At 52.5% G+C, this 25866-nt stretch overlaps 7 protein-coding genes across 7 annotated transcripts; 2 read left to right on the top strand and 5 right to left on the bottom strand.

Annotated features, from left to right (window-relative positions):
• Nucleotides 1-519: 519 nt before the first annotated feature.
• J3458_000135 (uncharacterized protein) lies at nucleotides 520-3405 on the bottom strand (the record flags this gene model as incomplete). Its single annotated transcript, XM_066115959.1, has 1 exon — nucleotides 520-3405. One exon carries the CDS (start codon nucleotides 3403-3405, stop codon nucleotides 3064-3066), a length of 342 nt encoding a protein of 113 aa, XP_065977839.1. The 3' UTR covers nucleotides 520-3063.
• A 1586-nt stretch (nucleotides 3406-4991) lies between these two features.
• J3458_000134 (uncharacterized protein) lies at nucleotides 4992-5291 on the bottom strand (the record flags this gene model as incomplete). Its single annotated transcript, XM_066115958.1, has 1 exon — nucleotides 4992-5291. One exon carries the CDS (start codon nucleotides 5289-5291, stop codon nucleotides 4992-4994), a length of 300 nt encoding a protein of 99 aa, XP_065977838.1.
• A 346-nt stretch (nucleotides 5292-5637) lies between these two features.
• Nucleotides 5638-8859, bottom strand: J3458_000133 (uncharacterized protein; the record flags this gene model as incomplete). Its single annotated transcript, XM_066115957.1, has 2 exons — nucleotides 5638-7880; nucleotides 7931-8859. 2 exons carry the CDS (start codon nucleotides 8857-8859, stop codon nucleotides 7166-7168), a joined length of 1644 nt encoding a protein of 547 aa, XP_065977837.1. The 3' UTR covers nucleotides 5638-7165.
• Nucleotides 8860-10658: 1799 nt separating this feature from the next.
• Nucleotides 10659-15212, top strand: PMA1 (plasma membrane H+-ATPase). The gene is made up of 4 exons (XM_007808175.2): nucleotides 10659-11470; nucleotides 12241-12471; nucleotides 12819-14916; nucleotides 14988-15212. Exons 1-4 carry the CDS (start codon nucleotides 11066-11068, stop codon nucleotides 15032-15034), a joined length of 2781 nt encoding a protein of 926 aa, XP_007806366.1. The 5' UTR covers nucleotides 10659-11065; the 3' UTR covers nucleotides 15035-15212.
• Nucleotides 15213-15621: 409 nt separating this feature from the next.
• J3458_000131 (uncharacterized protein) lies at nucleotides 15622-18661 on the top strand. Its single transcript, XM_007808176.2, has 5 exons — nucleotides 15622-15868; nucleotides 16213-16599; nucleotides 16710-16764; nucleotides 16845-17068; nucleotides 17216-18661. The coding sequence occupies exons 1-5, from the start codon at nucleotides 15844-15846 to the stop codon at nucleotides 17953-17955; spliced, it is 1431 nt and encodes a 476-aa protein (XP_007806367.1). The 5' UTR covers nucleotides 15622-15843; the 3' UTR covers nucleotides 17956-18661.
• Nucleotides 17720-21540, bottom strand: NIC96_2 (nuclear pore complex subunit). The gene is made up of 3 exons (XM_007808177.2): nucleotides 20736-21540; nucleotides 20424-20630; nucleotides 17720-20321 (listed from the first exon to the last, which is right to left on the bottom strand). The coding sequence occupies exons 1-3, from the start codon at nucleotides 20989-20991 to the stop codon at nucleotides 19063-19065; spliced, it is 1722 nt and encodes a 573-aa protein (XP_007806368.2). The 5' UTR covers nucleotides 20992-21540; the 3' UTR covers nucleotides 17720-19062.
• Nucleotides 21541-21595: 55 nt separating this feature from the next.
• NIC96_1 (nuclear pore complex subunit) lies at nucleotides 21596-25799 on the bottom strand. The gene is made up of 2 exons (XM_066115956.1): nucleotides 22467-25799; nucleotides 21596-22390 (listed from the first exon to the last, which is right to left on the bottom strand). The coding sequence occupies exons 1-2, from the start codon at nucleotides 25614-25616 to the stop codon at nucleotides 22070-22072; spliced, it is 3471 nt and encodes a 1156-aa protein (XP_065977836.1). The 5' UTR covers nucleotides 25617-25799; the 3' UTR covers nucleotides 21596-22069.
• Nucleotides 25800-25866: the final 67 nt, after the last annotated feature.

Below are 25866 nucleotides of genomic sequence, written 5' to 3'. Positions count from 1 at the left end.
GAAGATTCAAACATAATTCGGTAGGGCTGCGTCGTGAAACTGGATGAAACGAAAAATGAAACCATGACAATTAGCAAATCCAGGTACCATTCGTACGGCCTGGTCACTGGTGACTGGACTCGACATGCCAGCCACGGGAGTATCCTATCTTTTTCTTCGATGTGTGTGGAACGGCCATGGTGTTTCAAGGCTCACTGAATGTGGCGCTCGGATGACTTTGTTCGAGATGTATGAATCCCTTGGTTGTCTCCTGGTGACATCTTCTACTAGGTCCGTGAGCGTTTAACGAAACATACCTGTGCGGCGCGGTCCACCTTATCCCTCATCCTTGCCAGATCATGGCATATCGGAAAAGGAAGGGCTTATCTCATTCTAGTAGAATGAGCATCAACTGATCGCTAGACCGCGGACCTTTATCATCAGTTACCGGCTGGTTTTGTTGTTTTCAGTCCTAGGGCCAGGCTCGTCGGCAATAGCGGCAGAGAACAGTACGTGGAGCTTTGCCATATTTGTTGTTGCCAACGCTCTCTTGTGGCTAGGCTGAACGGAAACTGGAGCCTCATCAAAATTATCCTGCATTGCATATCGAGGTCCACTGAATCCAGCGTTTATTATTGCCGAGACATGTGCATGGGGTAACGGGTTACTCACGACAACCGTTCTATCAAGCCACCAAGTTTCAATCGAGCCGCCAGTGCGCCGATGGTGGAACCCTCTAGACCCATGCCACTATTCAACGCGCGATGGTCGTGAGGAAACAGATGGTCTGGTCTTGTTCCATGCCTGGCACGCCGGCTAATATGAAGACAGGTGATCTTTCTGCTCCGTAGCTATTTTAATCGATGTGAGGCAAGGGAAACAGAAGCTTTTACAGCAGAACTAATACTTCGTCCCCACGTATAAGTAAAGGACCGAATATTCATGCGCCGCAGTGGAACTCAAATGTAGAATGATGCCTCGAGAAGAACCATAGTGCCTAGGTTACTTTTGCTCGAGCACCTGCGCAAATGTGATGATGGTTTCTAAACAGAGCGTCAGCGTTACTTTCCTGTCTCGTCGCGTTGTCATGACTTTATGCCAACATTTGACTTTCCTAGCGGCAGGTTGTTTGGCGGTAGGGGCAGTAGTCATTAATTTGAACGTCAAGGCAAGCGGGACAAGTGCGAATTGGCAAAGCACTGTGTTATTCTCCGATACGCGATTTAGCTCCCGTGGAGCATGTCTGGATATTTTGCAGCGATGGAGAGATAAAAGATGGTTCATCTACATATGTTTTGGACCTCTGCACTAGAGTCACGGGATTGACATATGACACGGCATTCACCACCTTGGCATGCGTGATTGAGATGCGGTCCATGGTTCCTTCCAGTTTATATCATCTCGCCAAAGGGCACCCGACTGGCGAGCATTACGTGGCATTTGCATTGAGATTCAGTACCGCAACCCTGAGCCGCATTACTTCATCATCTATTTTCTGAATCCTGGGGCGTATGATTTTGCGCATAGCTAGCTGAGTGACTCGAGCTACTGGGACCAGTGCGAACCCTGCTTTCCCATCTTGCATGTTTCCCCCTGTATCAGGATTTGGGTTTTTTTCTGTGTCATCCTGACGATCTGGAAACGGCATCAAGGCTTTCCGCAGAGCAGGCCGAATTAACTTTGTCCTAAATTTGTGTCTACCAGTGGTATGATTTACTTGTAACACACACCATTGCAATTTCTCATATGCTTGGTTACGGATTAAAAATAACAAGCTTAGAAATTCTGCTAACAGGTACGGCTCTAGTTCGATGTAGCCAGGTCACCAAAATTAATGCAATCCTACATCTGGCACTGGAACACACTCCCAATCCAAGTTGAGAAGATAAAATACCCCAGATTGTTTGTCATCCCGCTGGTATTTGACATCAACCCAAATGCGCTCGCTGAGATGCTAGGCCGCAACTTGGAATAATGCTGTCGAGCGAGACTCACCAAGACGTCCCGCCTCACAGAGTTGTTGCCCCCATCTTTCTGCTCAACCTTTGGGCGATAGGATCGGACAAACCGGCCAATGTACGATGATCGATACGGCCTAAATGCTGCATAACAGCTTCACCCGTCTCGAGAAGCTAGGGAGGCCCTGGCTCCTGATATGAATGATGGATTGCGCTGTGACGTGGCATTTTAGGGCTTACATAACTTGAATGGCAGGCTGAAGTCTTCAGCACGGAGATTGACTACCAGTTTTGCTCGGAGCTGGAAGCCTCCCCTTACGAATAGCTGTGCGTGCGCGGTCAACTGGGTATACAAATAGAGGTTGATATTGAAACAAACTCTTGGAGCGTCACAAGCACAGCCCGGAAGGGCCCTGCATTTGCTAGTTACGGAGCCGAGAAGCCCTTTTTATTCTCTGTTTCTGTTTCTACGAACTGTGATGGAGAGGCTGAGTCGCCAATGGGTACGGGTCTTCGAATGACGGGGCATTACAAGGAAACCGAGGACCACTTTACCCCATATAGACATGAAATGGTCTTGAAAGGGACTATGTACATACGTACATGCATTGTACAGTACTACATGCACACAAAGAGACGGGGTGTATCAAGAAATGCCTCGGGGCCCACGCACGTCCACGCGACCAAATGACACCGATGTTCTGTCGGTCAGAGAAAGTGGACAGCTCTACCTGGCAAATTGCTTCTATGATACGGAATACGGCTCGGCTTTTGCAAAAGAGTGAGCGGTTTTCACAATGCTAATCGGGCTGGGAATCATTGCCACAAGAGCCTGGAATAGAAACCAAAATCCAATCGACGACAGAATTACAACACACTTCTATTCCCTGGCCAAGGTCCAAGCAGTCAAGGAATTATCAATAGGCATGACCGAGTGGTTTGTGGCAACGACGGCTGGTGTGGACACTGTCCGAATGGCGAGCCGATAGCAGCGGCCGGGCGGCAAGACGGCAAAGATGGCCAGAACCACACCAAGCGGTGGCCAGGAAACGCGATTCATTTACGCCGATAGATTGTCATGCAGGGTTCTACTTTGCCATCTGGGAGGGACCCAGTTTTAACAGCACTAGACGAACAGGAGGTCCGGAAGGAAGACGCAGAAAAAATGCTCATTTTCTATGGAAGAATTTGCGGTACCCACTGCGGGAGCCAGAAAAAAAGTCGTCAAGCCATCCCCAGCATACATGCAGGGCTCGACCGAGAGTATGTACATATGATTATGAGTTACCGGATTTGTATCCCAATGGATAGCCAGACTAGATTGCGTGAGAAGCTTGTACTGGATGGCACCCTGTACATGCGTGGTGGCCAACGAAGGTTGCATCCCCACGGGCGGCGAAGCCGAACTTGTCCTGGATGGGTCATAACTTGGCGCAACCGATATCTTCTCTTTTTCTCGCCCTCTCATTGTCCGATGGAGCAATCACATCGCCGTCCCAGAGCGACAAGAAAATAAGCATTGAGGCCAATTGGCCACTCCGGATTATGCCTGGTCTGGGGAATGCATGAATCCCAGAGCATCCACACGGAAGTAGGTAGGCTCGTTGCAGGAGCTGGGATGGCACCGTCCTTCGCGAGCCATTCCTATGACGTAGGAAAAAAAGCCGGGGCGACGCAGAATGCTGCATCGAACGCAGCGAAGGTGAAGCTGCATGCAGACACAGACCCAAGGGCACCGAGGCACCGAGGCACACCCACACACAACAGTCGAGCACACCACCCCCGCGTGGAGGCAGCGCCTAAAGGGTACCAACAGAGCTCTGACACGCCGCCCAACGTATCAAACAAACTTGCTTGGGGAGGTTTTACACGACTGTGGCTCAATCTACTGTCTTGTGGAGGCAAAATTGAAACATCCTCCATCTGCGTTAAAGACGAGAGTGAGGGACTCATTTGGTAGTGGTGAAAAAGTTTTGGACTTCCATCATTTACTATGTCGGGTCACCCCCAATTGAGAGTGAGGCAAATGGGAGATGGGAAAAAGAAAAAAAAAAAAGAAAAAATCATCAAGGGCGTGGCTGCCGTGACTACGGGAGGCAGACAAACCTCAATTGCAAAGTAAACAACCTACCGCTTTGTGTAGTTCTCCAACTTTTTTTCTCCATTTTTATAGCTCGACTAGCTAGCGCGCCGCGGAGTGTGCAGGACAATCACGGATGACTTGACGAGTCAGGAGAGGAAGAAAAAATTGCCTACCGCAGCCGCATTCTGAGACGGACAGGCTTGAACAGAGCCTGCATGAACTAGGGCCGAGAGGGGCGTGCGCGATAACAAGATGGAGTGAGATGGATAGAAGCGGCAGGTACCTTTCGGTTTGCTATCGGCGCCGTGTGGCACACAGTGCCTCAATTACGCTCAAGTGCTCCAGATGCGCCAGTGGTCCAACCCAAGGAGAGCCTGAGCCTTGGAGACTGTGGCGCCTCATTTTCTGCTCATTGTTTGTTGTTTTGGACAAGAGAGAGCCACATTTGCGTATAACAACGATATATCATTCACACTGATGCTTACCTAGCATGATACAATCAGTCACGGCATAATCACGGCAGGCCTTCGCTCTGGGCAAGACTGCTAAACGGAATGCGCTAGGAGACAGCGACGTGCATGGATATTCTTCTGACACATCTCCTCGTGACATTGCCCCCAGCCGATCACGCGAATGTCGCATCTGAACAGGCTGAGACTCCCTACATACATGTTTCCCGATCGTAACACGCAAGGACTGATATCCGAGTGTGGAAGAGAAGGGCGCGATGCCAGTCATGCTCCCTTTCCAGCACAGATGTCCCTTAGACATGGCTTGGAATAGAAACAACCTTGAGCTCAACCTTAATCCAACCTTGCTATTGTCAGACCAACAATGATCAATATGCAATCAGAGGTGTAAGACAAGACAAATTGAAATGGATGGCCCGTGATCAAACGGTCACGGACACGACTAACCGGTTACACGCTCTCGGAGGGGGAAGGCCTTTTGCGATGCCAATGATATTGCTTTTACATGCAACATGCTGACATGTGTCCTTTGTTAGTACTCGGGAATGTATTGTGCTGGGATTTGTCCAGTTGCAAAACTTGGCTTGCACACACTCTATGGCTTTTACGCAGCATTGTTTGAAGTTTGTCAGTGGCTTTCAGCGCTCTGACAACATGATACAGCACACGGACGACGGGAATGATGAAAAGGGCATCGATCAGAGGCCCATATTTCGCCGTGCGTTGCGGCCGTGTCAAGCTACTAGACGAGAGAGCTGTAAGATCACCAACGACGGGCATGTTGAGGGCCAATAATGGCATGTCCTCTTTCAGTGTGACCACAACCGCCCAGTGTCGTCATCATGGGGCCTGGATTTCAGAGGGTCTTCAACAAAAAATAGCTCCGACATAAATGCCTCAGCGTGGGCCAAGTCTAGAACACAGCGAAGACGAGGTATGTACAAGCGCAAGTGTTTTGTGCGTGATGTGCGACCTGATACATAATAGCATACGTTTAAGCGCAATTCGGAATCAATCGGACATCACGGAAATGCATCACTCTACCGACAGCGAACGCATGCATGCCTCTTGCCTCCTGGCCAAAAGTATTGATAGGTACTCTCGATTTGAGCAGCCAAAAATAGAAGGACATACATACGGCGCAAGGGGGTGAATAGTCAAGTCTTTCCCATGTGGAAGCTCCATATTGTGATGGCTGAATGGTGAGCCAATGTCTCTCTCTTCTTGCCAATGTATTACTAGTATTCTCAATCCTCCGTTTTGCTGCCACTGCGGATGATGGGACGTGCATAGCTATCTCTTGGCGTTTTGGGCAAGGCAACCCTCGGTCGGGGTTTGTGCAGGGTTCATATTTGAGATTGGAGCAGACGAAACGACAGAAGACGATGTTTGAAACACAGCAACAGGGTGATGGCCTCGAGGTAATGAAGAGACGAGCAGAGCCCGGATGCCGCACAGGCATTTGTTTCCCTTTGTCAAACAAGCCGCTGATCCTGTTATCCCCAGAAACTGGGGATTCACCACCCTCTTGTTGGATAAGCTTGTGCCGCTGACCGCCAAGCTTTTAGGCGGCGAGCCCCGACTGGAACCTTTGACAGGAGATTGGAAGCCATATCGCAACTCTGCGGCTATAATAAAACACACAAGGGCAAAGGGGCTTACCAGTTGCACGCTAAGATGCGGCACTTGCCTGCCATTGGAGCTAATACATATGCCATTATGAGTACCTAGTCAAGTACCAGGCTGTGGGCTAACAATCCAGCGGGCGAGTAAAAATGACTGCCAAGTACGTACTATGTTGCCGGCCTCTGTGGCGTCCTGGCGGAATGCCAGGTGAGGCTTGCCGCCAAGCTTTTGTGTCTTATTATGACAGAAGAGACCAGTCATGAGGCGTTTGGACACCCAGGTCAGCGGTTGGGAGGGTAACAGCAGTCCTGCGACGATACCTGCATAAAAGGCAATGCGGATTGGCACGAGTGCAGAACGTACTCGTACCTACATGGGAGTCGGACACAATTTGCTGGCAACTAGCTAATATTAGCATTAGCATTACTAGTATGACGGCATTCGGTTCATCATTGTTCCTGGCTATGAGCGCCGATGGACTTGCGTAGATGAAGCCAAGATCGACGACGCACTAGCTTATATCCCCATGGTCCATGTTTCAATTAGACCTGACATAATTCGTTAGTCGAACTCGCTGACGATTTCTGACTGCATGGACTCATTGTCTATTGGAAATCATGTCGCCACAAAACGCCTGCTCACTTGGCTTTGTTTGTTTCCCACACTTCCAACCTGCATCTCATTGCCACATTTGAAATGCTCTCTTCCAAAAAAGTCTATCAAAGCAGACGTCGATACGTGCTGCCAAATGCAAGCATATTCGCCACATATGTACAATCCTTATTTTTTGCCCATCTTTGCCAGATATGCATCCACATCAATATCCCTCAATGTGGTGGCCTTGTCTTTGACCTGATGCTCCATCTCCAGCTGATACTTCTTCATCTTCTCCAGTAGATCGGGAATAAAGGCGCCAAGAAATCGGATGGCGAGCAAGGCAGCATTAGTGGAATTGTTGATTGCCACCGTAGCAGTGGGCACACCGCGCTTTGAGGTGTCGGTGTCAGCAACCAGGCTGTTGTCTGCACATGCATATAAGAGAATGAGGGCTAAATGTTACATACCGGCATCTGGACAATGCTAAGAAGGGAGTCCAATCCATCCAGGTGCGTAGCCTTGACTGGCACACCAATGACAGGCAGAGGTGTGTATGCTGCCAACATGCCGGGTAAATGAGCTGCACCCCCAGCCGCTGCGATTATCACTTTAATCCCGCGATCCGCCGCATCGATGGCAACCTGTGCCATCTTGGCAGGCGTTCGGTGTGCGGAGGTAATATCAACTTCCCAGGGAACGCCAAACTGATTTAGGATGTCAATACCAGCTTTGAGCACGGAAAGGTCGGAATCTGAGCCCATAGTAACCAAGACAAGAGGGTTTCCCTTTGCTACCTTTGGCTTGCCTGGGGTAGGAGCAGCCTGAGGACGCAATGCTTTGCTTGATGCCTGAAGTCGTTCCTGGCGAATGGCGTCAGTCATTTTGAGCAATGGCTGAGCGAACTCCTCTAAATCCGTAATTGAACCGAAACTAGTGACCGTAATGTGTCCGATCTTACGGCTGGGCTTGGACTCTTTGCCGTAGAGATGCACATAGACGGCTGTCCGGCTGCCATACATGGACTTGGCTTTCTCGACAAGAGGCAGGTGAGAGTCTGGGTCAGCGCCGCCTAGAATATTGATCATGATGCTGGATGAGACGTGTGGTTCTAAAACCTCGGGAAGGGGCTCATCGAGGATTGCAGTCAGCTGAGCCTTGAACTGGGACCTATTGCAAGTGAGTTACGACTCTAAGCTACTACAAGTGGGTTCACTTACATGTATGGGACAGACTCGATGGAGGCGTGGCCGCTATTATGAGGTCGAGGGGCACACTCGTTGAAGATGATATCACCTTCCTTTGTCAAAAACATCTCGACGGCAAAGACACCTCTGCCCCAAAGCTTCTCAACCACAGATGTCGCAACCTTCTGCGCCTTTCTGCACACATTCTCGGACACATTTCGCGGAGGCATGAAGACCTTGGAACAGATATTATCCTCGTGGACCGTCTCGACAACGGGATAAGGAATAACACGCTTCATCTTGCCGCTATCGTCTTCTGTTCGGATGACCATGGCCGCTAGTTCCAGCTCAAATGGGACCCATTTTTCGGCATAGCATGATAAGTTGCCGAATTCCTTGACTGCCTGCTCTAGGTCTACTTTGTTGGAAATCTTGAAGTTGCCACGGCCGTCATAGGAGTCCTTTCGGGCTTTCAGCATCCAGGGAAAGCCAAACTTTTCGGAGGCTTCCTCCATCGAAGCAAGCATAGCATCGCCAGATTCGATTGCCATTTGTTCAGCGATTGGTATTCCTTGCTCCTTTAAATACTCCTTTTGTTCGTACTTGTTCTGAACAAGACGAAGAGTCCTCCATGAGGGGTGAACGGCGACCTTCTTGTTTGTCGTGGTCCCGTCAGCGTGACGGACTTGTACGCCATTGGTGTCAATTTCCTCGAGAACCTCGGTCTCAATGTGCTCAATCTCAACGGTAAGAACGTCGCAGTTCGCAGCGAGCTCTTTGATCTTGGCAGCATCTTTAAAAGAACCAGTGACATGATGGCGATTGTTGTTGATTTGCTTAGCCGGGCAATTTTCCGCGTCGAGCACGGCAATCTGAGCATCAAGAGGGGCCCCACTTTCGCAAAGCATTCTCCCTAGCTGCCCGCCCCCGAGGAGGCCAACAACAGGAGACTCTGGGCTCATTTCAAGCTATGAGTGATTGCGTGTTCGCCAGAATTGGATTTATCCTGACAAGACTTGGACGGATGTGAGTCGCAATTTGTATCTCAAAAATTTTTATGGGGCAGCTCCGATTTGGGCAAGAGGGGTCTAAGGCCCACTTTATCTGCCACGCGCTCACACCTAGTGCCGTGTTCCTGTAGGTGATGGGAAGCATCAAATATTACGTCTCGGAACAAACTACCTAGCAATAGGTTCCATCCATTGAATTGTACTCCGTAAGAGTGTGTCAAAGAGCTTACGAGCTTAGTCAGTGTGCTATATCAAGGCCTTGGCCCCGCATGCACTAGACAGTCGAGCTAGCAACAGGCTCAAATACCGAAAGACGCACAGAGCGAGGACCAATAACAACAGGCCTGAGCCGTCAACTCGACTGAATCGAGAGGCGAAGGACCCTGGCCTCCAGAGCAGCATTGAGAGCAGGGGGGCCATTGCCGAATGTGCGAGTCACCGACACCGCCCGTTTACTCAAGTGGAAGACGAAGAGTGATGAAAAGAAGACCGACGAAGCCACCCAGAGCATGTTCATCTATCAATCCGTGGGCGAGACATGGGTGCCAGTGTTTGCGCGCTTCAGCGCAAAACAAGGCGAATGGAGAGGTTCTGGATCCGCCAAGTGACGCACTTGGACACGGCAGGCTCTGAGGACTGGCTAGCAGGGGGCACCTGGAACCTGACTACCGAGTAGGTATTACGAAAAGAACGGAGTAGAACTAATAACTCTCCCGCCCTGGGTTAGCATCTCGAGGAAATACTTGGAGGTGCCTGGTATCATGCCTTGTGCGGTTTCGCCAGGGAGACACTGTGAAGAGCGGCCGCAAAACACTGGACGGGGACCGTGTGCAGCTGTAAAAATGATGCGCACTTCCCGACGGCTTGGCAATCCCGCCTACAGCAAGGACACATTTGCTCCAAGTTTCAATCCAAGCTCTGCGACCGCGACGAATCATGACGGACTTGTTGACCAGATGTGCTAGAACAGTTTCCGAAAGCTGGAGTAACTACCGATCCCAGTAGGCTAGGTTAGGTAATCACACAATCGCTCGACGAGCATGACAATGGCCCCTATGCGTCACGAGACAACATGCAGTGGTCCCAGGTGCCGTACTCCGTATTCAGTCATCAACGCCCAGTGTCCTCCGGCGTCCGGCGCCGCCAGCTACCAAGTACCCACGTACCCAGGTACCTGCTTTGCTGGGTCAAGCTAAAGTGCGGGACACGCACTGTGCGGCCGAAACTCAATTCGTACGGCCGGGTGCTCAGGTACACATGTACCCACGCACTCCAAGTTCGCATGCCGTCACAATTGCCCAAGCCCAAGCCCACGGCCACACCCTCCACTCTCTTGCGCGCTCTTGCTGGTCGAACTGGTTCCTGGGTCGGCCGGCGTGACTTTTTTTTTTACTCGGGTGGAGCCAGGCCAAGCCACACCCCTCCCCCATGTCCCCCCCCAATGGAAAATTCGACATGGAGCGAGCGAGCCAGCGAGCAATCGCAACCAGGTTCCCGAGCCCACAGGGCCGGAGTACGGAGTACGTAGCATTGGCATTGTATTGTATGTACATACGGTGCTAGCTTTTTGTAGCTCATATTGCCAGCGCCAGCATCCCAGTATGAGCGACTTGATGGCCAGAGACAAGAGACGTGAGGCGACAAGGCGACAACAGGGCCCGGAGAAGCCAATTGTGGCCCATGCTGTCTGGATTCTAGCTTTCGCGGGTGCGCCAGGAAGACGCAGACTCAGACCCAGAGTGGGTTCCCATGTTCGAACCGGCTCTGCATGTTTGATGGCGTCTTGCTGGATGCTTTCCTTGGTGCTTTCCTATGTGACGGTCCTCTCTGGCCCAAACGCTATTGGAATCGTCGCACTCATTGAAATAGTCCCTCCCACCCATCCCTCCAGATTCCGACTTTCTTCTCCCCCTTCCTCTTTTCTCAATACCCACGAATGCGTTGCCCCTAAGTGACCATTACATGTCCTTCGTGTGGTGCTTCGACACTCACTCTTCTCTCTCATCCCCTCTCCGCCCCTACGGTGATTTACACCTTGCGTTCTTGGGTAATTTTGTTATTTTTTCCAAGACTGGCGACATCAACCTTAAGACTCTACATCTCCAACTAGACCTAATAATACCCTCAAAAAAGATTTTGATAATCTGCACACATCGCCATGGCTGACGACAAGGTCGGCGCACCTGCGCTGGACACCAACATTGAGCCGGGCAAGTTCGACGAGAAGGCCCAGCAGCACCGACAGCAGGCTCCTGCTGCGCAGGTCCCCAAGAATGTTGCTGCCGAGGACGACGAGGATGAGGACATTGATGCCCTGATCGAGGACCTCGAGTCACAGGATGGCCACGAAGGCTTCGACGAGGAGGAGGAAGAGGGCTCACCCGGTGGCGGCCGCGTCGTTCCCGAGGAGATGCTCCAGACTGACAGCCGTGTTGGTCTTACCGAGTCCGAGGTGGTTGCCCGTCGCCGCAAGTACGGTCTCAACCAGATGAAGGAAGAGAAGGAGAACTTGATTCTTAAGTTCTTCTCCTACTTCGTTGGTCCTATCCAGTTTGTCATGGAGGTGAGTCTCACACATTGTTGTGTTTTTTTCCATTTGACACTGTTTGGCGCGGCAATGGCTGCTGCGTTTATATTTGCATTTCCAACCCAGGATGCCTTGGCTCGCAGCCAGTTCTGTCTGCTTGTCCGTGCGCCTTCATCACCATATTATTCCTGTTCAATTCCGCTATCCTCCGCGCTTGTTTTCTTTTTTTTTCTTATTTCACTTCCATTCATGTACCCGTCATCGGGGCCACTGCGAAGGGAAAAAAACAGACAATGTTTTTCTTTTGGCAGCGATGCAGCGACATTCCCAATGGCCATTGTTTTTGCCCACACTTGCATTCTTTTTCGCGCGTTTTTTTGGTCTTCCGTGGCCGGCGCAGATTACTAGCCCCATAGGAGCTCGGGTGGGCCGGCAGCAATTGGCTCATTACACTGGCTGGCTCCAGGTGGGGACGCCCAGTGGATAGACGTGCGAAAGTGGGTTTTGATGGTTTTTTGATGCCGACCAGTCCAAGCCGATCCATCCGACACATTCGCCCGTTCCGCACGTTCCCACGGCCTGCTGCTCGCTCCCTCGACTGGTCTTCTGGCTTGTCTTTTGGGACCTGGCCTGGGGCCTGGCTCCAGCCTTGGCTCCATCGGTCCTTTTCTGGACTGGCTTGTGTCATGGCAAGCTTTTTTCTCTGCGCCGCGCCCGTCCGCGCCGATCGTTGTACTGTTCTATTGTTACCATCTGATTTGTTTGTGTTCGGTGGGCTAACCGGGGTCTCTTTGTTTTGTTTATAGGCTGCCGCTGTCTTGGCCGCTGGTCTCGAGGACTGGGTCGATTTCGGTGTCATTTGCGCCCTGCTGTTGCTTAACGCTGGTGTCGGTTTCGTCCAGGAATACCAGGCCGGATCTATCGTCGACGAATTGAAGAAGACTCTCGCTCTCAAGGCCGTCGTCCTCCGTGATGGCACCCTCAAGGAGATTGAGGCCCCCGAAGTCGTTCCCGGAGATATCCTCCAGGTTGAGGAAGTGAGTTCCAATACGTTCCCAAAACCCCCCGGGTCGCTTTGTTGTGCTTGTCGCGCCATCAGCTCCACCCAAGTTGCCCGCCGGCCCGACTGCCACCAACACGAATCGCCATGGCGTAATAGCACACATGCCAGTCTCTGCAGCGCAATTGTTGTGTGCGCATCCGGTCACTTGGCAAATAATGCCATGCATCTCGCGCTTGGCGCTTGGCACTTGGTACTTGGTCGGCGGTCCATTTGGTGGCAGCAGACAGTCTGGTGCAAGCCTGCAATTCACGACTTGTAGAGAAGAGACTCTGTGTAAAGAATCAAATCAATTGCGTACTGACCGCCTTCGTTTGTTTGTAGGGTACCATTATTCCCGCCGACGGTCGCATTGTCACTGAGGATGCCTTCCTTCAGGTTGATCAGTCCGCCATCACTGGTGAGTCGCTGGCTGTCGACAAGCACAAGGGCGACAACTGCTATGCTTCCTCTGCCGTCAAGCGTGGTGAGGCCTTCATCGTCGTCACTGCCACTGGTGACAACACCTTCGTCGGCCGTGCCGCTGCTCTCGTTTCTCAGTCCGCTGGTGGCACTGGTCACTTCACCGAGGTCCTCAACGGCATTGGTACCATTCTGCTGATTCTCGTCATCGTCACCCTCTTGGTTGTCTGGATCTCTTCCTTCTACCGATCCAACCGTATTGTCGAAATTCTCCGCTTCACCCTGGCCATCACCATCGTCGGTGTCCCTGTCGGTCTTCCTGCTGTCGTCACCACCACCATGGCCGTCGGTGCTGCCTACCTCGCCAAGAAGCAGGCTATTGTCCAGAAGCTGTCCGCCATTGAGTCTCTTGCTGGTGTTGAGATTCTCTGCTCCGACAAGACCGGTACCCTGACCAAGAACAAGCTCTCACTGTCTGAGCCCTACACCGTCCCGGGTGTTGACCCCGATGACCTGATGCTTACTGCCTGTTTGGCCGCCTCCCGCAAGAAGAAGGGTATCGACGCCATTGACAAGGCTTTCCTAAAGGCCCTCAAGTTCTACCCCCGCGCCAAGTCTGTCCTGTCCAAGTACAAGGTCATTGAGTTCCACCCCTTCGACCCCGTCTCCAAGAAGGTCCAGGCTCTTGTCGAGTCTCCCCAGGGCGAGCGCATCACCTGTGTCAAGGGTGCTCCTCTTTTCGTTCTCAAGACTGTCGAGGAGGACCACCCCATCCCCGAGAGGGTCGACAAGGACTACAAGAATTGTGTCGCCGAATTCGCTACCCGTGGTTTCCGTTCTCTCGGTGTTGCTCGCAAGCGTGGCGAAGGTGCTTGGGAGATTCTTGGCATCATGCCTTGCTCTGATCCTCCCCGCCACGACACTGCCCGCACTATCAATGAGGCAAAGCGTCTCGGTCTGTCCATCAAGATGTTGACTGGTGACGCTGTTGGCATTGCCCGTGAGACTTCCCGCCAGCTCGGTCTTGGTACCAATGTTTACAATGCTGAGCGTCTCGGTCTCGGTGGCGGCGGTGACATGCCCGGCTCTGAGGTTTACGATTTCGTTGAGGCTGCCGATGGTTTCGCTGAAGTTTTCCCCCAGCACAAGTACTCCGTCGTCGAGATTCTGCAGCAGCGTGGCTACCTCGTTGCCATGACTGGTGACGGTGTGAATGATGCTCCCTCTTTGAAGAAGGCCGATACTGGTATTGCCGTCGAGGGTGCCTCCGACGCCGCTCGTTCTGCCGCCGATATTGTCTTCCTTGCCCCCGGTCTCGGTGCCATCATTGATGCCCTCAAGACTTCTCGCCAGATCTTCCACCGTATGTACGCTTACGTCGTCTACCGTATCGCCTTGTCCTTGCACATGGAGATCTTCCTCGGTCTCTGGATTGCCATTCTCAACCAGTCTCTCAACATTGAGCTCGTTGTCTTCATCGCCATTTTCGCCGATATTGCCACCTTGGCCATTGCTTACGACAATGCTCCTTACTCTCAGACCCCCGTCAAGTGGAACCTGCCCAAGCTCTGGGGAATGTCCGTCCTCCTCGGTGTTGTCCTGGCCATCGGAACCTGGATTGCCCTCACCACCATGTTTGCTGGCAGCGAGAACGGCGGTATCGTTCAGAACTTTGGTAAACTCGACGAGGTTCTCTTCCTTGAGATCTCCCTTACTGAGAACTGGCTGATCTTCATCACTCGTGCCAATGGCCCCTTCTGGTCTTCCATCCCCTCGTGGCAGCTCACTGGTGCCATCTTGGTCGTCGATATCCTCGCCACCTTCTTCTGTCTCTTCGGTTGGTTCGTTGGTGGCCAGACCTCCATTGTCGCTGTGGTCCGTATTTGGATCTTCTCATTCGGCATCTTTGCCGTCATGGGTGGCCTCTACTACTTCATGCAGGGCAGTGCCGGCTTCGACAACCTTATGCACGGCAAGTCCCCCAAGAAGGACCAGAAGCAGCGATCGCTGGAAGACTTTGGTATGTTTATGCTTCCCCACCATGCTTTCCATGTTCATCACTGTCAAGGTCACTCGCTAACAATTTCGCAGTCGTCTCCCTCCAGCGTGTGTCGACTCAGCACGAGAAGTCTTCGTAAATATAAAACGGCTCTACAATTACATACCCGCATGGCCTTGCGCCTGCTCTTTCGCTTTCACTATGTTTAAATTTGCATTGTATGAGTCTTGAACGTGAGCATCAACGCGGTGTGGATGAGGAGGCCACTTTTCTTTTTTTTTTTTACCCCCTAGAGATACCGTCTTCTAGACACCTAATGAATAAATTAAAAAAATAATTACACTTGATGTGGCTTCGAGTGATGTCGACCATGCGGTCACCATATGGATTTGTGTTTACAGAATTTGCTTGAGTGCAATTCTTCCGTGTAAATGGTCCCAATGACCAATTCTGCAGGGGATGATGACGTGGGGACTTGATTCTATCCTAGCATCTGTACGATGTGTAGCGCAATGCCCGCCCCTGGGGAAATAAGTGGTACGTACTGCATGCAAGTAAGTCTGAAGATGTTGCTTTTTGGCCATTGCCAAAAACAGACGCGGTCGATGCCGTGTAATCGTGGCTGGAGTAAAAGCTTAAAGTCACATCACGTGATTGAAACCTGCTACTCGGGTCTCAGACTCGACGGACTCCTCCATGGCCTTGGTGTGTTTTCCTGGGTTTGTCAACGAAATACCATGATTTCGAATGATGCTTTTTCATTTTCGCCACTGGAAAGAATCAATCGTCGTTGCGCAAATAGTTGGAAAGGGGATTACGAGAGAGAGAGTTTGCTGATGGCCTTGTGGGACTCGGACTCGGGATTTGGTTCATGAGGTCTTGGCATTACCGTTGTTTTCCTGGCGGATTTTCAATGCGAATGAAGGGGCAAGAGAGCCTGTGGAAGTTATGGAGATTCCGGGGTATTATTACGGTACGTTGATGTTTTATTTTTTTTTTATTTCTCCTCCGCTAGCTGGTTTTTGGATGAGTCGGTTGAGGGCGTGGGGGTGAGAGGAAGCAGGACAGAGATGTGAGAGAGGTGAGAAACGAGGGGGCGGACCATGAACCACAGGTGTGAGCGAATGGGAGACAGAGGCAAAGAGGGTGGTGAAAACAGGAAAAATTCAAAAGCGAGACGGACAATCAGAGATAGCACACGGACTTGAGCAAGGGGGAGAGTAGCGATATGGGGGCGAATAGGAGTGTTGTGGAAGAGGCAAACTCGGAAGAAAGGAAAAATCAAATGGAGAGGACGGCGTGCTAATCGGTGTACAGATGCTTCTAAAAAGAAATACTTCAAGGTGGAAAGCGGCTCGACTGCCTTGTCGGCAACCTACTCCTCTGGCGCTGTCAAACGGCGCAAGATCCACGACGCGGCTCGGCAGGAGGCCAGCCGTCGGGCCGACTTGGTAAAGAGGCACATCAAACGACACGGGCTGCAGAAGGATGTGGTTTCTGGGGGTCTATTGAGCCGGGAGGTAGAGTGTACTCGTGTTGCGGAGGATGGGCGAGGCAGGAGGTTTGATGAGGACATTGGTGCTGCGGCGTGGGCTGGCGGCCTGCAGAGCAAAGGGCGCGTTCCGTTTATGCCGAGTTTCGGGAGAGGAAGGGAGGTGAATATGAGTTGCTTTTGGGTTGGGAGTACAGGAGTTGTGTATGCGAGTGAGTTTGTTTTTTTTGTTGTTTTCCCAGCCTCCTTTTTCCTTTCCCGTTGCTTTACTTTTTTGTTTTGGAGAGACAAGATACGAATGGGCTGCTGATCTTTGTGCTAGCGTTGGATGAAGAGTCACTGCTGGGGACGTATACCTCTACGGATGATGATGATGTGTATGTTTAACTACTTCTCTTTGGGGTGTTTGCGACGTGTGTCTGTTCGGAGTCTCCTGGGGAACTGACGTGCCGTATAGACTGACGTTTGGGACGGATCCGGTGACCGGCGAACGACGCCGAGCCCCCCGGTTCCGAACCGAGATGATACGGTGCCCGCAGATGTCGTCCATCAAGTACCATGAGCCGTCGCACAAGATGTTGCTGACGTCGCGGGAGCCGGATCATAGCTGCGGACTGTACTTGTTCTCGCCGCTTGTTTCGGAGGAGCCCAGGACGAGGGGGCAGTGGTTGTTGGGAGAAAGTGAGTCCCTTTGCCTTTTGTTTCTGGACTCGTCTTTTGCCGTGTTTCACCCCCCTTCCTTTCCCCAACTGTATGGCGTTGATGTCGAAAATGTATTCAGGGCCTACGTGGCAAGAATCCCAACGCAGTACAACTGACCTCACATAGCCGACCACTACCAACGCCTCACCATCCAGCGCCGCATCCGCGACGAATGGCTCGTCCACCAGAGCACGCCCGCGCCGCCGTCATCCGACCTCCTCTGCGTGATGGGCACCAACGCCGGCGTCGTGCTCGTCCGCTCCGACGACTCCATGTCCTGGGCGGCGCCGGCCCAACCCCCCAAAGGCACGCAGCTGCCGCAGGAAATCTTCGACCAGGACTTCCAGCCCTCCAACCACAACGTGCTCCTCGCGGGCGGCCGGCAGCCGCGCCTCTGGACGACGGACCTGCGCACCCCCGTGACGGAGTGGTCCTGCGCCCGCCAGCCCAGCTCCGTAGCGCACCTGCGCAGCGTCAACGAGCACCACGTCCTGACGGCCGGGCTGCAGGACAAGATGGGCCTCTACGACATGCGGTTCTTGAGGAAAGGGCCGAATGGGGCGGCGCCGCTGCTCTCCTTCCCGGGGTACAAGAATGCCGCGCACTTCCACACCGGGTGGGACGTGAGCCCCGACCTGGGCGTCGTGGCGGCGGCGCAGGACAATGGCACGGTCAGGTTGTTCTCGCTACACACGGGCAGGACACTTGGGAGCAGGGCACTGGGCGCCGTGAGCACCGACACTCCCATTCGGGCGTTGATGTTTCACAGCATGACGGGCGACAGACTCCCGAGTTTGTGGGTGGGCCAAGGGCAGACGTTGAGGAAGTTTTCCTTTGGGGCAAGGGCCTCTAATGACCAGGTCTGATGGCTGTTCTCTTGCGTCGGTTGGATGAGATGTTTTGACATTTTTGGAGTACGGCGTTGCGAGGTCGGTTTCTTCCCAGTCAGTTGGCTTCCTAGGTACCTTGGCTCAGCATACTGCTCTTTCCATTGATATACACGCAAAGAACTGCCCATGATACTAGCTACTGTTTAACGTGTCGTCGTCACACGCGCGGAAATACCCACTCCGATTTGGCGCCCTGTTTCCGTCTCACATCTGCATGGAATATAGCCCTCTGTGGCTATGTGTTGAACACGTCCTGCAAGGAGCGGTTCCATCCAGGCAATGCCAACCTCACTCATGGTCACCAACTAAACAGCCACGTGTAACATATCCCATGACAAGATCCTAGAGCGTCCAAGAAGCAAATAGCTTGCGTGCTAAGAAGCTCTCGTCTGGCCACAGACGAGAAGTTTAAAAAGAGGAAACCCGCAGATGCCTCTCACCACAGCAATCCGCAAACCCCCCTCACTCGCACAACTAACACAGTGTCACCGTCAAAAAAGGAAATCCCATCTAAATAACGAAGCGGAAATAGAAAGATATTGCGTGATCTGGGAATCGAACCCAGGGCTCCCCGACGTTGCTCGGATGGCAACGGAGAATTTTACCACTAAACCAATCACGCCATTTGCTGAATCAGCTGCCATTGAGGAGAAGTCGAGGTAATGCGAATTAATAAGATTGGATGGAGCAAAGGGAAGAGGAATGGCGGCTGGGAAAGGGGAAAACGAAGGATCTGTGGTTGTGGATGTACATGGTGGGAATTTTGTGGATTGAGCCTTCTGGCGTTGAGGGTTTGGTGGGGTCAGTGGGACGAAATGAATGCAATCATTGAGGCGGTCCGCGTGTGGATAGAGAGAACGGGGCGCAAGAGATTGTTGTTTATGGGTTTTGGTGGGATCGTTCCTTGCGGATACTAGTGGTAATATGTGAGACTCACTAGTCTGCAGAGGATAACTGGTCAATAGACGGCTGCAATTTATGGCATAAGATATAATACCCCCAGACGACTCCATCACGTCCTTGAATATGTACACCGTGCACCATACACCAGCCCCACCCGCCAACAAACAGCCGGTGATTATCCTAGCAATCTATCGAGGGATCCAACGCATATGTGCCTGTTAATTCTGGGAATGCTCTTGCAAACCTCCTTCCGAGCTTCCAGTTGTCGGGATTCCGTATATGCCGCTCAAACACTGGATTTATCACGACTTCGTCCGAGTCTGGAAGCATTAAAAGCGCATCCGCCTCCTCATAGGGCCAACTAACTCGTAGTGACGTCGTAAAGGGGATGAACCAATTGTCCAGATCGTATTGACGAGGGTTCCATATTTGGGTTAGTCGTTCTCTCATGGTAGGGAATGGTAACATGTCAAGCCATGCCGGGTGAGCATAATCCATTTGCGGCTGTTTGGGAACCAAACATTCAGGGATGAGCTCGAAGTTCTCGCGAGTGGGTGAGATTTGCCAGCGCATTAGGTGAAACATGACGTAGAGGCAAGCGACGCGTTCTGGTAGCCGCGATATACCGGGGAATGTGGAGAGAATGTCGGTGAATACTCGAGAGAGGGGATGGCTATATACGCTGTTGGACGGATTGAGAAGTGATGACACAGACGGGTATCGCGGACCAATGACTTCTCGGATGGGAACACCATCGGCAATGCGTTGGCGGCGTTCCGAGAGGAAGTTGAGAAGCAAAGAATCCAACGGACACGAAGGATGACTATGCTTGAGTTGCTGTGCGTAGAAAGGAAGGCCGTTGGGGTTTGTTTCTGAATTATGTTGTTGCAGTGCCCCAGGGTGATGTGGTATGCCGGATGGACTGCCTGCCTGTCGGTACCCGTCGGATCCTGAGGACTCGGGCAGTTGGCCGGAAGGGTCTGACGAGGCCCAGGGGTGATGGCCTTCTTGCTCGTTCTGGCTGGCCGCCCAGTCGTGCTTCATGGGAACATGATGATACTGCGGCGAGTCTTGAGCACCGTTGGCGCCAGCCTGAATCCTACTCGCACGCTCACCTGGCCGTAGCAAGAAGTCCAGTCCCAGCCGTTCTCCACCCATATTGAGTCCTTGACGCAGCTGAAGCTTCTGGTTGTGCAATTGTGCCATATACGAGCCCGTGTGGGCATCTGGCGGCCCAATCAAGTCATCGCTGAGACCAGGTGACACATGCTGTGGGTGATTTTGCAACTGTGGTTGGATTTGATCCAGGTTTGCGGCAGGAGAAGCCGTTGTTGCGGGTGTAGTAGCACTATACTGATGAATGCCTGGGCTTGGCACCGCCGTTGTTGGCGGGGAAAATGTATCAGTTGGTGGAACATGTGTGGCTTCTCCCGATGTTGCTGAACAGGCCGTTAGCTACGCAGTTCTTACACAACCGAGTCCTGCAGGTTGCCCGTAGAGGGCAGGTGTCGAAAGGTGGCATGGGACAAGTTTTCACGTACATGAACCAACAATTGGTTTCAGAATGCTAATAATGTTTGCCAACTGACGTTTGATATCAGCATTCTCCTGCTCAACTGCCTCCTTGGCCCCGACAACAGCCTGAAGTTCCTGATAGGGCTTCTGGTTTGTCAGTTCCCGGATGCGTTTTTCCAGAGCTTCAATCTGGTTCTTGGTTCTTTCGCGAATGGCCCGCTGTGCCTCCCGGTCTGAGCATCGATATTCAACGTTAGCCAAGTATTACCATTGGGATATCGTAACATTGCGCATGGGGTGTCTTGTAAGTCAGCACTGCAACCCAGAATATCACGCACCATTTGCCCTTTTCTTGGCTAGTTGCTCAGGTGTCAAATTGGCCACGCCTCGACTCCCAGGCCCCGTCTTCTTCTTCTTCACCCCAGCCACGCCATCACTGGTGGCCTTCTCATCACATCTAGCCTCGCCGTCTAGGCCGCGTTTGATGCCAGTTGCCCCGGTTCCAGGCCCAGTACCACCAGCGCCAGGAGTGGCAGCGGTACTGGGCGACCTCGCATCTGGGCTATCGACCACATCGCTTGCAGCAGAGGCCATTCCGAGCCCTGATGGCCAACGGCCACCGGATTGATCGTCCGTGTGGGCCAAGGATTGCCGATGACAAGCTCGCTAGCTAGCTGTTAGTTAGCTGGTGTCCCGGCTTGCCCAGGCACCGGACACAGCTCCGTCCGAGGGTATGACGGTATACACGACGCGCGCCGCCGCCGTGCGTCTGCAACGGCAGGGACCCGGGCAAATCAGACCAAAGCAAACAGACAACAAAAGACCAGGCCTTCCTGCCCTGGCTCCAGGGGACGGGCACAACTGCGGCTAGATAGTGCTGCACAAGGGCAACCCAGATCCAGATCAGGGCGGTCATGCTCGGTTGGACGTCACACGATACGCCATGGATGGAGAAGGTCGAGTGGGGAAGTAATTCTTGGGCAAAACTCTCGCCTATGGGATGAGAGGCTCTGAATCAGAAGGAGCGCCGTGTTCTCGTCCTTCCTGAGTCATGGAGGAGTACGAGTGCAAATTGGCAAGAGGGGCTCGAGCCATTGGGCACATGTTTTTGTTGTCTCGTCACGTGGATTTCAACTCTGCGAGAGTTATACGACACATACCGAGTAACAAGGTACGGAGTAGGCATGCAACATGGGAAGTTCTGTTTCATCGGTTGCTCTCATCATCTCGAAATCTGTTTCCTAAGCCCATAGCCAACAATATCCAAAAAGCTGCAAACAAGTGCAGTGTCTGCTGATCCAGCGGCCCCACTACGGGGTGTTCCCTGCCTTCCTTGCCCGTCAAGAAATGCTCAAAGCCAGGTTTCTCTCCGGCTAGAGTAGACACGGCACGTTGCTCCAAACACTCACAATCATCTAAGCCAATTCCATTCTGTCTCATGATGCCTTGCAGCAACGCGACAAGTCTATCTGGCACCTGAACGATACGCCAGCATGACCATATTCATCCCATCAGTGTCTAACCGTACCTCACGTCTCACCAAACATAAACAAGGCCCACATAGAACTGCCTAATTCCCAATATAAAGCATAATATTCCACAACGACTACCTGATTTCCAAGCACTCATCTCAATAGCCCATCATACAAGACAACCTGCCTCAGCACAACAGCTACTCCGCCGATGCCCTCGCCAACGCCTCGTGCAAATGCGGCGGAAACCTGTACCTCAACTGACTAGTATACGTCGTCAAATCTAGCGTCATCTGCTTCAACTGCTCCACCATCATCTTCCTCGTACCCTCATTGCCACTAAACTGCCCATTGCTGAGCTGCTCCCTCTGTCGAACGCAGCATATAATCGTCCACATAAGCAGGTTGGGAACATTGATGGAGACGGGCTGCGATAGACCCGAAAATTTGGATGCGTAGGCACGAATGGTGCTTGCGTCGCCGGCTGCGTCGAGAGGCAGGATTTCAAGGCCGCGGATTTTCTGGGGGGCAAGTGTTAGAATCTTAAACTTGCATCATTTTTGCAGGATAGTGCAGATAGGGGAAGCGTAAACTTACATCCAGTGCCTGAGCCCATTGGCCGGCCTCAACTAGCTTCTTAATGCTGCTCATTTCTAAGAGAACACGGCATGCCGTCTTGTTCTGGTCCTGGATCTTGCGGTAGAACATGACCTCACGCTCATACATGGTCATCATGGTCCTTGCTAGCTCAACGGGGTCGTCGATTGACGCTAGGCTGAGACTGCTGCCCTGCTGAGAGTCCGCTTCTGCGCCGCCGGCTCTGGGCTTGACAGGCATGAGACGCATTGGGTCTTCACCAATCTCCAGAGAGATGGCCTCGCTGAGTGCCCGGCTGACAATGGCCACCACGGTATCATACTCACCAGCCAGGTGGTACAGGAGGACTGAGTCGGTGGTGCGGCCGCTCTCATCTGCAAAACTAGCCGCCTGCAAAGTCACCGTGTTGACAAAGTCTGTCTCCTCTGTGAGGCCAATCAAAGCGCCGCGCTCTTCAATGATGCCACGAATAGCGCGGCCGTCTGGTCGAATATCGCCAATAAGCTTGCTAAATTCACGAGTCTCGAGCACCAATTCGCGCAAAGCCTCGTGGCACAGGTTTCTCTGGCGCTCGCCAGCCTCGCCGCCTAGGTCCTTGTTGAGGCAGATAAGAGTGAGGTAATCCACAGCAGACACTACGTCCGCAGCTCGGAAGTCTCTCGTATAGTACCCAATCATGCGACCAAAGTTGATCTGGGGCAGATTCTTGACACTGTAGCTGCGCAAATCGTTTGATGTGGACATGGGATCGCTTGGACGAAGCAGTCCGTAGTACACCAGTGCCAACGCAAAGTGGACAGCATCCACATACGAAAACGGATACAAGTATGCGATGGCATCCTCAAACATGCCTGCTAGGATTTGCAGATAAAAGAACATGCCGAAGCTGCCGTTCGTAGTATCCTCCGAAGTCGACTTTGGAAAGTGTTTGAGTCCAATTTCCTTGATGCTCGATTGCAGCTCTGCCAAACCGTATGACTCGCCAGCCATCTCGATTGTCTTGTCCCCTTCTCTAGCGAGGTTGAACTGCAGCCAGATCCAGTCGTTGATATCGGTGTTTAAGCCATCCAAATTACGGTTGCTCAGCTCAATTCGTCCAATGACCTTGTAACAAGCCATGCGGAACGGATCAATAGAGTTCTCGGGAGCATTTCGCGATCGCTGGATATACTCATTGGTACATCGGTCCAACAGCTTTCTGTTTGTTATCCGCCGGTCCTCGCTGGCGGCGTAGTTGTTGAGGTATGTCGCAAAGGTGCGATCAATTCCCCTGAAGTGGTTGCTGTTGTCGTTGACATACTGGGCTGCTTCATTCACATGGCCAGATCTCAGCAGGTAAAATACCACAGCCCAGACAAACTCGCCCTGGATCTGCTGAAGCTCCGTATTGTCAGGCACCAAGTCTTTTCTGGCAGAACGAAGACGGATGTACGCCTTGATTTTGCTGGTGATGTCTGGCAAGCCACCAAGCTTCGCTTCATGAGGATGCTTGGCAATCAGAGACTCGACCTCCCTCAGGAACTGCTTCTCGAGGAAGGCGGTCGAGCCGTGGAGTATTCGTTTCTTCATCGAGATAGAAGCCGCAGAGTTGGGGTTTTCATCCAAGTACATGCCGGCAAACTGGCGCTCCTTGGCTGTCGCACTATTGATTGTTGTTTCAGCCTCCGGATCTTCCCCTACAATCTCAATCATAGCGCGGTAAGCCTCAACTACATGCGACGCATGTGGCTCGTGAGACTTCTGTTCCACCTCACCCAGTTCCGTAAGAATAGGGAATGGATGCTTTCTAACACGAGCAACGTTGAGCGTGCGAACCTTCTCCGCCAACTTGGCCTGTCTTTCACGAAGAACTCGGTCTTCAGTAGTACCGCGTGATTTGAGGGATCCCGATGCATCAGCGGAACGATCCATGTCAGAAAACTCCGACTGGTGAGTGCCAATTCGGCTGGGAGTGCCAATAACTGATCGTTGGAGCATGGTGTTACCCAATACACTGTTTCGGCCGGTTCGAGCACCAGCAGCCTGCGACTTTCTCCTAGAACGGCCAAACCCACCCTGGGACTCCCGAGCAGCAGCGGCCGAGTCCTCTCGTGGCCTGATGCCAAAGTGCTGATAAATACGCTTGCGCTGGGCGTCCCACTCCATGGCCACGTTATCCTCAAGAAAGGTATCAAAATCGCGGATGGATCGTTCCAAGCCATCAGAAATCATGTCGAGTGTCGTCTTCGTTTGTAAGTTGGACAAGTACGTCTCAACGTCGATCTCACTAGGGGCATATCCATGTGTGCGCTCAACCCGCCCGCCCTGAACGTCTAGCAGGCCAAGGTCCTTGGCAGCCGCGGCAGGATCTACTCCCGAGGCAGCGAGCAAATAATGAGCTTTACCGTCCAGAGGCTTCTCGTTCTGCTTGGACTGAAGTTTCCTCAGACGATGTCGCAAATCACCTAGGCCGAGCTCGAGGCTAGGGAGGTCCTCCATATTGGTCTTGGCGCCACCCTCTTTCTGTGTTTTGGCAAACAAACTGTCAAAGTAAGCACCCGCGGGTTGCTGCGATTGGGAAGCTTGAGGCTGAGCTGTCTGAGTCGAGGCACCCCAGAGACTACCACCTAACAAACCAGCATTTTGCTGAGGCTGCTGCGTGGCACCGACAGTCGCTGTCGAGCCAAACGCAGAGGGCTGGGCTGAGCTTCCTACCAAAGTACTACCTCCAAAGACGCCCGTCTGTGGTGCTGCAGAGGCACCGCCAAAAAGTGAAGATCCGGTTGTTCCTCCGAACAGAGAAGGCTGCTGCTGCTGCTGAGCCTGAGGCTGTGAGCCAAAGATGCCGCCTCCAGTCGTGCCCGTCGTTTGGCTTTGTGGTGTTTGCCCAAATAACCCGCCACCCGTAGTTCCAGTCTGCTGCTGTCCGCCTCCAAAAACCCCCCCCGTAGCGGGTTTATTCTGTTGTGCAGCGCCAAAGATGCCTCCTCCAGTTGTACCAGTTGTAGGGGTCGTGTTCTGCTGTGTCGATTGTCCAAAAAGTCCTCCACCCGTAGGTTTGTTTGCAGCAGCAAAAATGCCACCGCCGCCTTGAGCCTGCTGTTGATTCTGAGCAGGCTGCCCAAAGGGCGACGAGCTAGCGCCAGTGTTCGACTGGCCGAAGAGAGCCATGGAGGCGGGTCTGCCGTGGGCAAGAAAGCGAGGGAAGGAGCTGGAATTAAAATGACTTGGTGAATAAATCAATCGATCAGTTGGTCAGTCAGGTAGAAATTGAAAACAAAAAAAGGGCGTATGAGCCGCTAGCAGGTGCGTAAAATAGTGCGTTGGCGAGGCAATGCGACTGAACCACCACCGCGAGCGTGTATGCTTCAGAAATTTGGTGATGGACGAGGCTGGAGGTTTTGGCCCGTTTTTCTGGGAG

The sequence above is a fragment of the Metarhizium acridum genome, assembly GCF_019434415.1.
Source record: "Metarhizium acridum strain ARSEF 324 chromosome Unknown scaffold_1, whole genome shotgun sequence".
Taxonomy (NCBI): Eukaryota; Fungi; Ascomycota; class Sordariomycetes; order Hypocreales; family Clavicipitaceae; genus Metarhizium; species Metarhizium acridum.
This window is presented reverse-complemented; position numbering and strand designations above follow the sequence as displayed.

Coding starts and splice junctions, on each gene's coding strand:
- PMA1 (XM_007808175.2), top strand. CDS start 11,066: ATGGCTGACGACAAGGTCGGCGCACCTGCGCTGGACACCAACATTGAG. Junction 11,471..12,240: donor CTATCCAGTTTGTCATGGAG/GTGAGTCTCACA, acceptor TTTTGTTTATAG/GCTGCCGCTGTCTTGGCCGC. Junction 14,917..14,987: donor GCGATCGCTGGAAGACTTTG/GTATGTTTATGC, acceptor ACAATTTCGCAG/TCGTCTCCCTCCAGCGTGTG.
- J3458_000131 (XM_007808176.2), top strand. CDS start 15,844: ATGGAGATTCCGGGGTATTATTACG. Junction 15,869..16,212: donor GATTCCGGGGTATTATTACG/GTACGTTGATGT, acceptor ATCGGTGTACAG/ATGCTTCTAAAAAGAAATAC. Junction 16,600..16,709: donor TACAGGAGTTGTGTATGCGA/GTGAGTTTGTTT, acceptor TCTTTGTGCTAG/CGTTGGATGAAGAGTCACTG.
- NIC96_2 (XM_007808177.2), bottom strand. CDS start 20,991: ATGGCCTCTGCTGCAAGCGATGTGGTCGATAGCCCAGATGCGAGGTCG. Junction 20,631..20,735: donor AGCCAAGAAAAGGGCAAATG/GTGCGTGATATT, acceptor ATCGATGCTCAG/ACCGGGAGGCACAGCGGGCC. Junction 20,322..20,423: donor GAAACCAATTGTTGGTTCAT/GTACGTGAAAAC, acceptor CGGCCTGTTCAG/CAACATCGGGAGAAGCCACA.
- NIC96_1 (XM_066115956.1), bottom strand. CDS start 25,616: ATGGCTCTCTTCGGCCAGTCGAACACTGGCGCTAGCTCGTCGCCCTTT. Junction 22,391..22,466: donor AATGGGCTCAGGCACTGGAT/GTAAGTTTACGC, acceptor CTTGCCCCCCAG/AAAATCCGCGGCCTTGAAAT.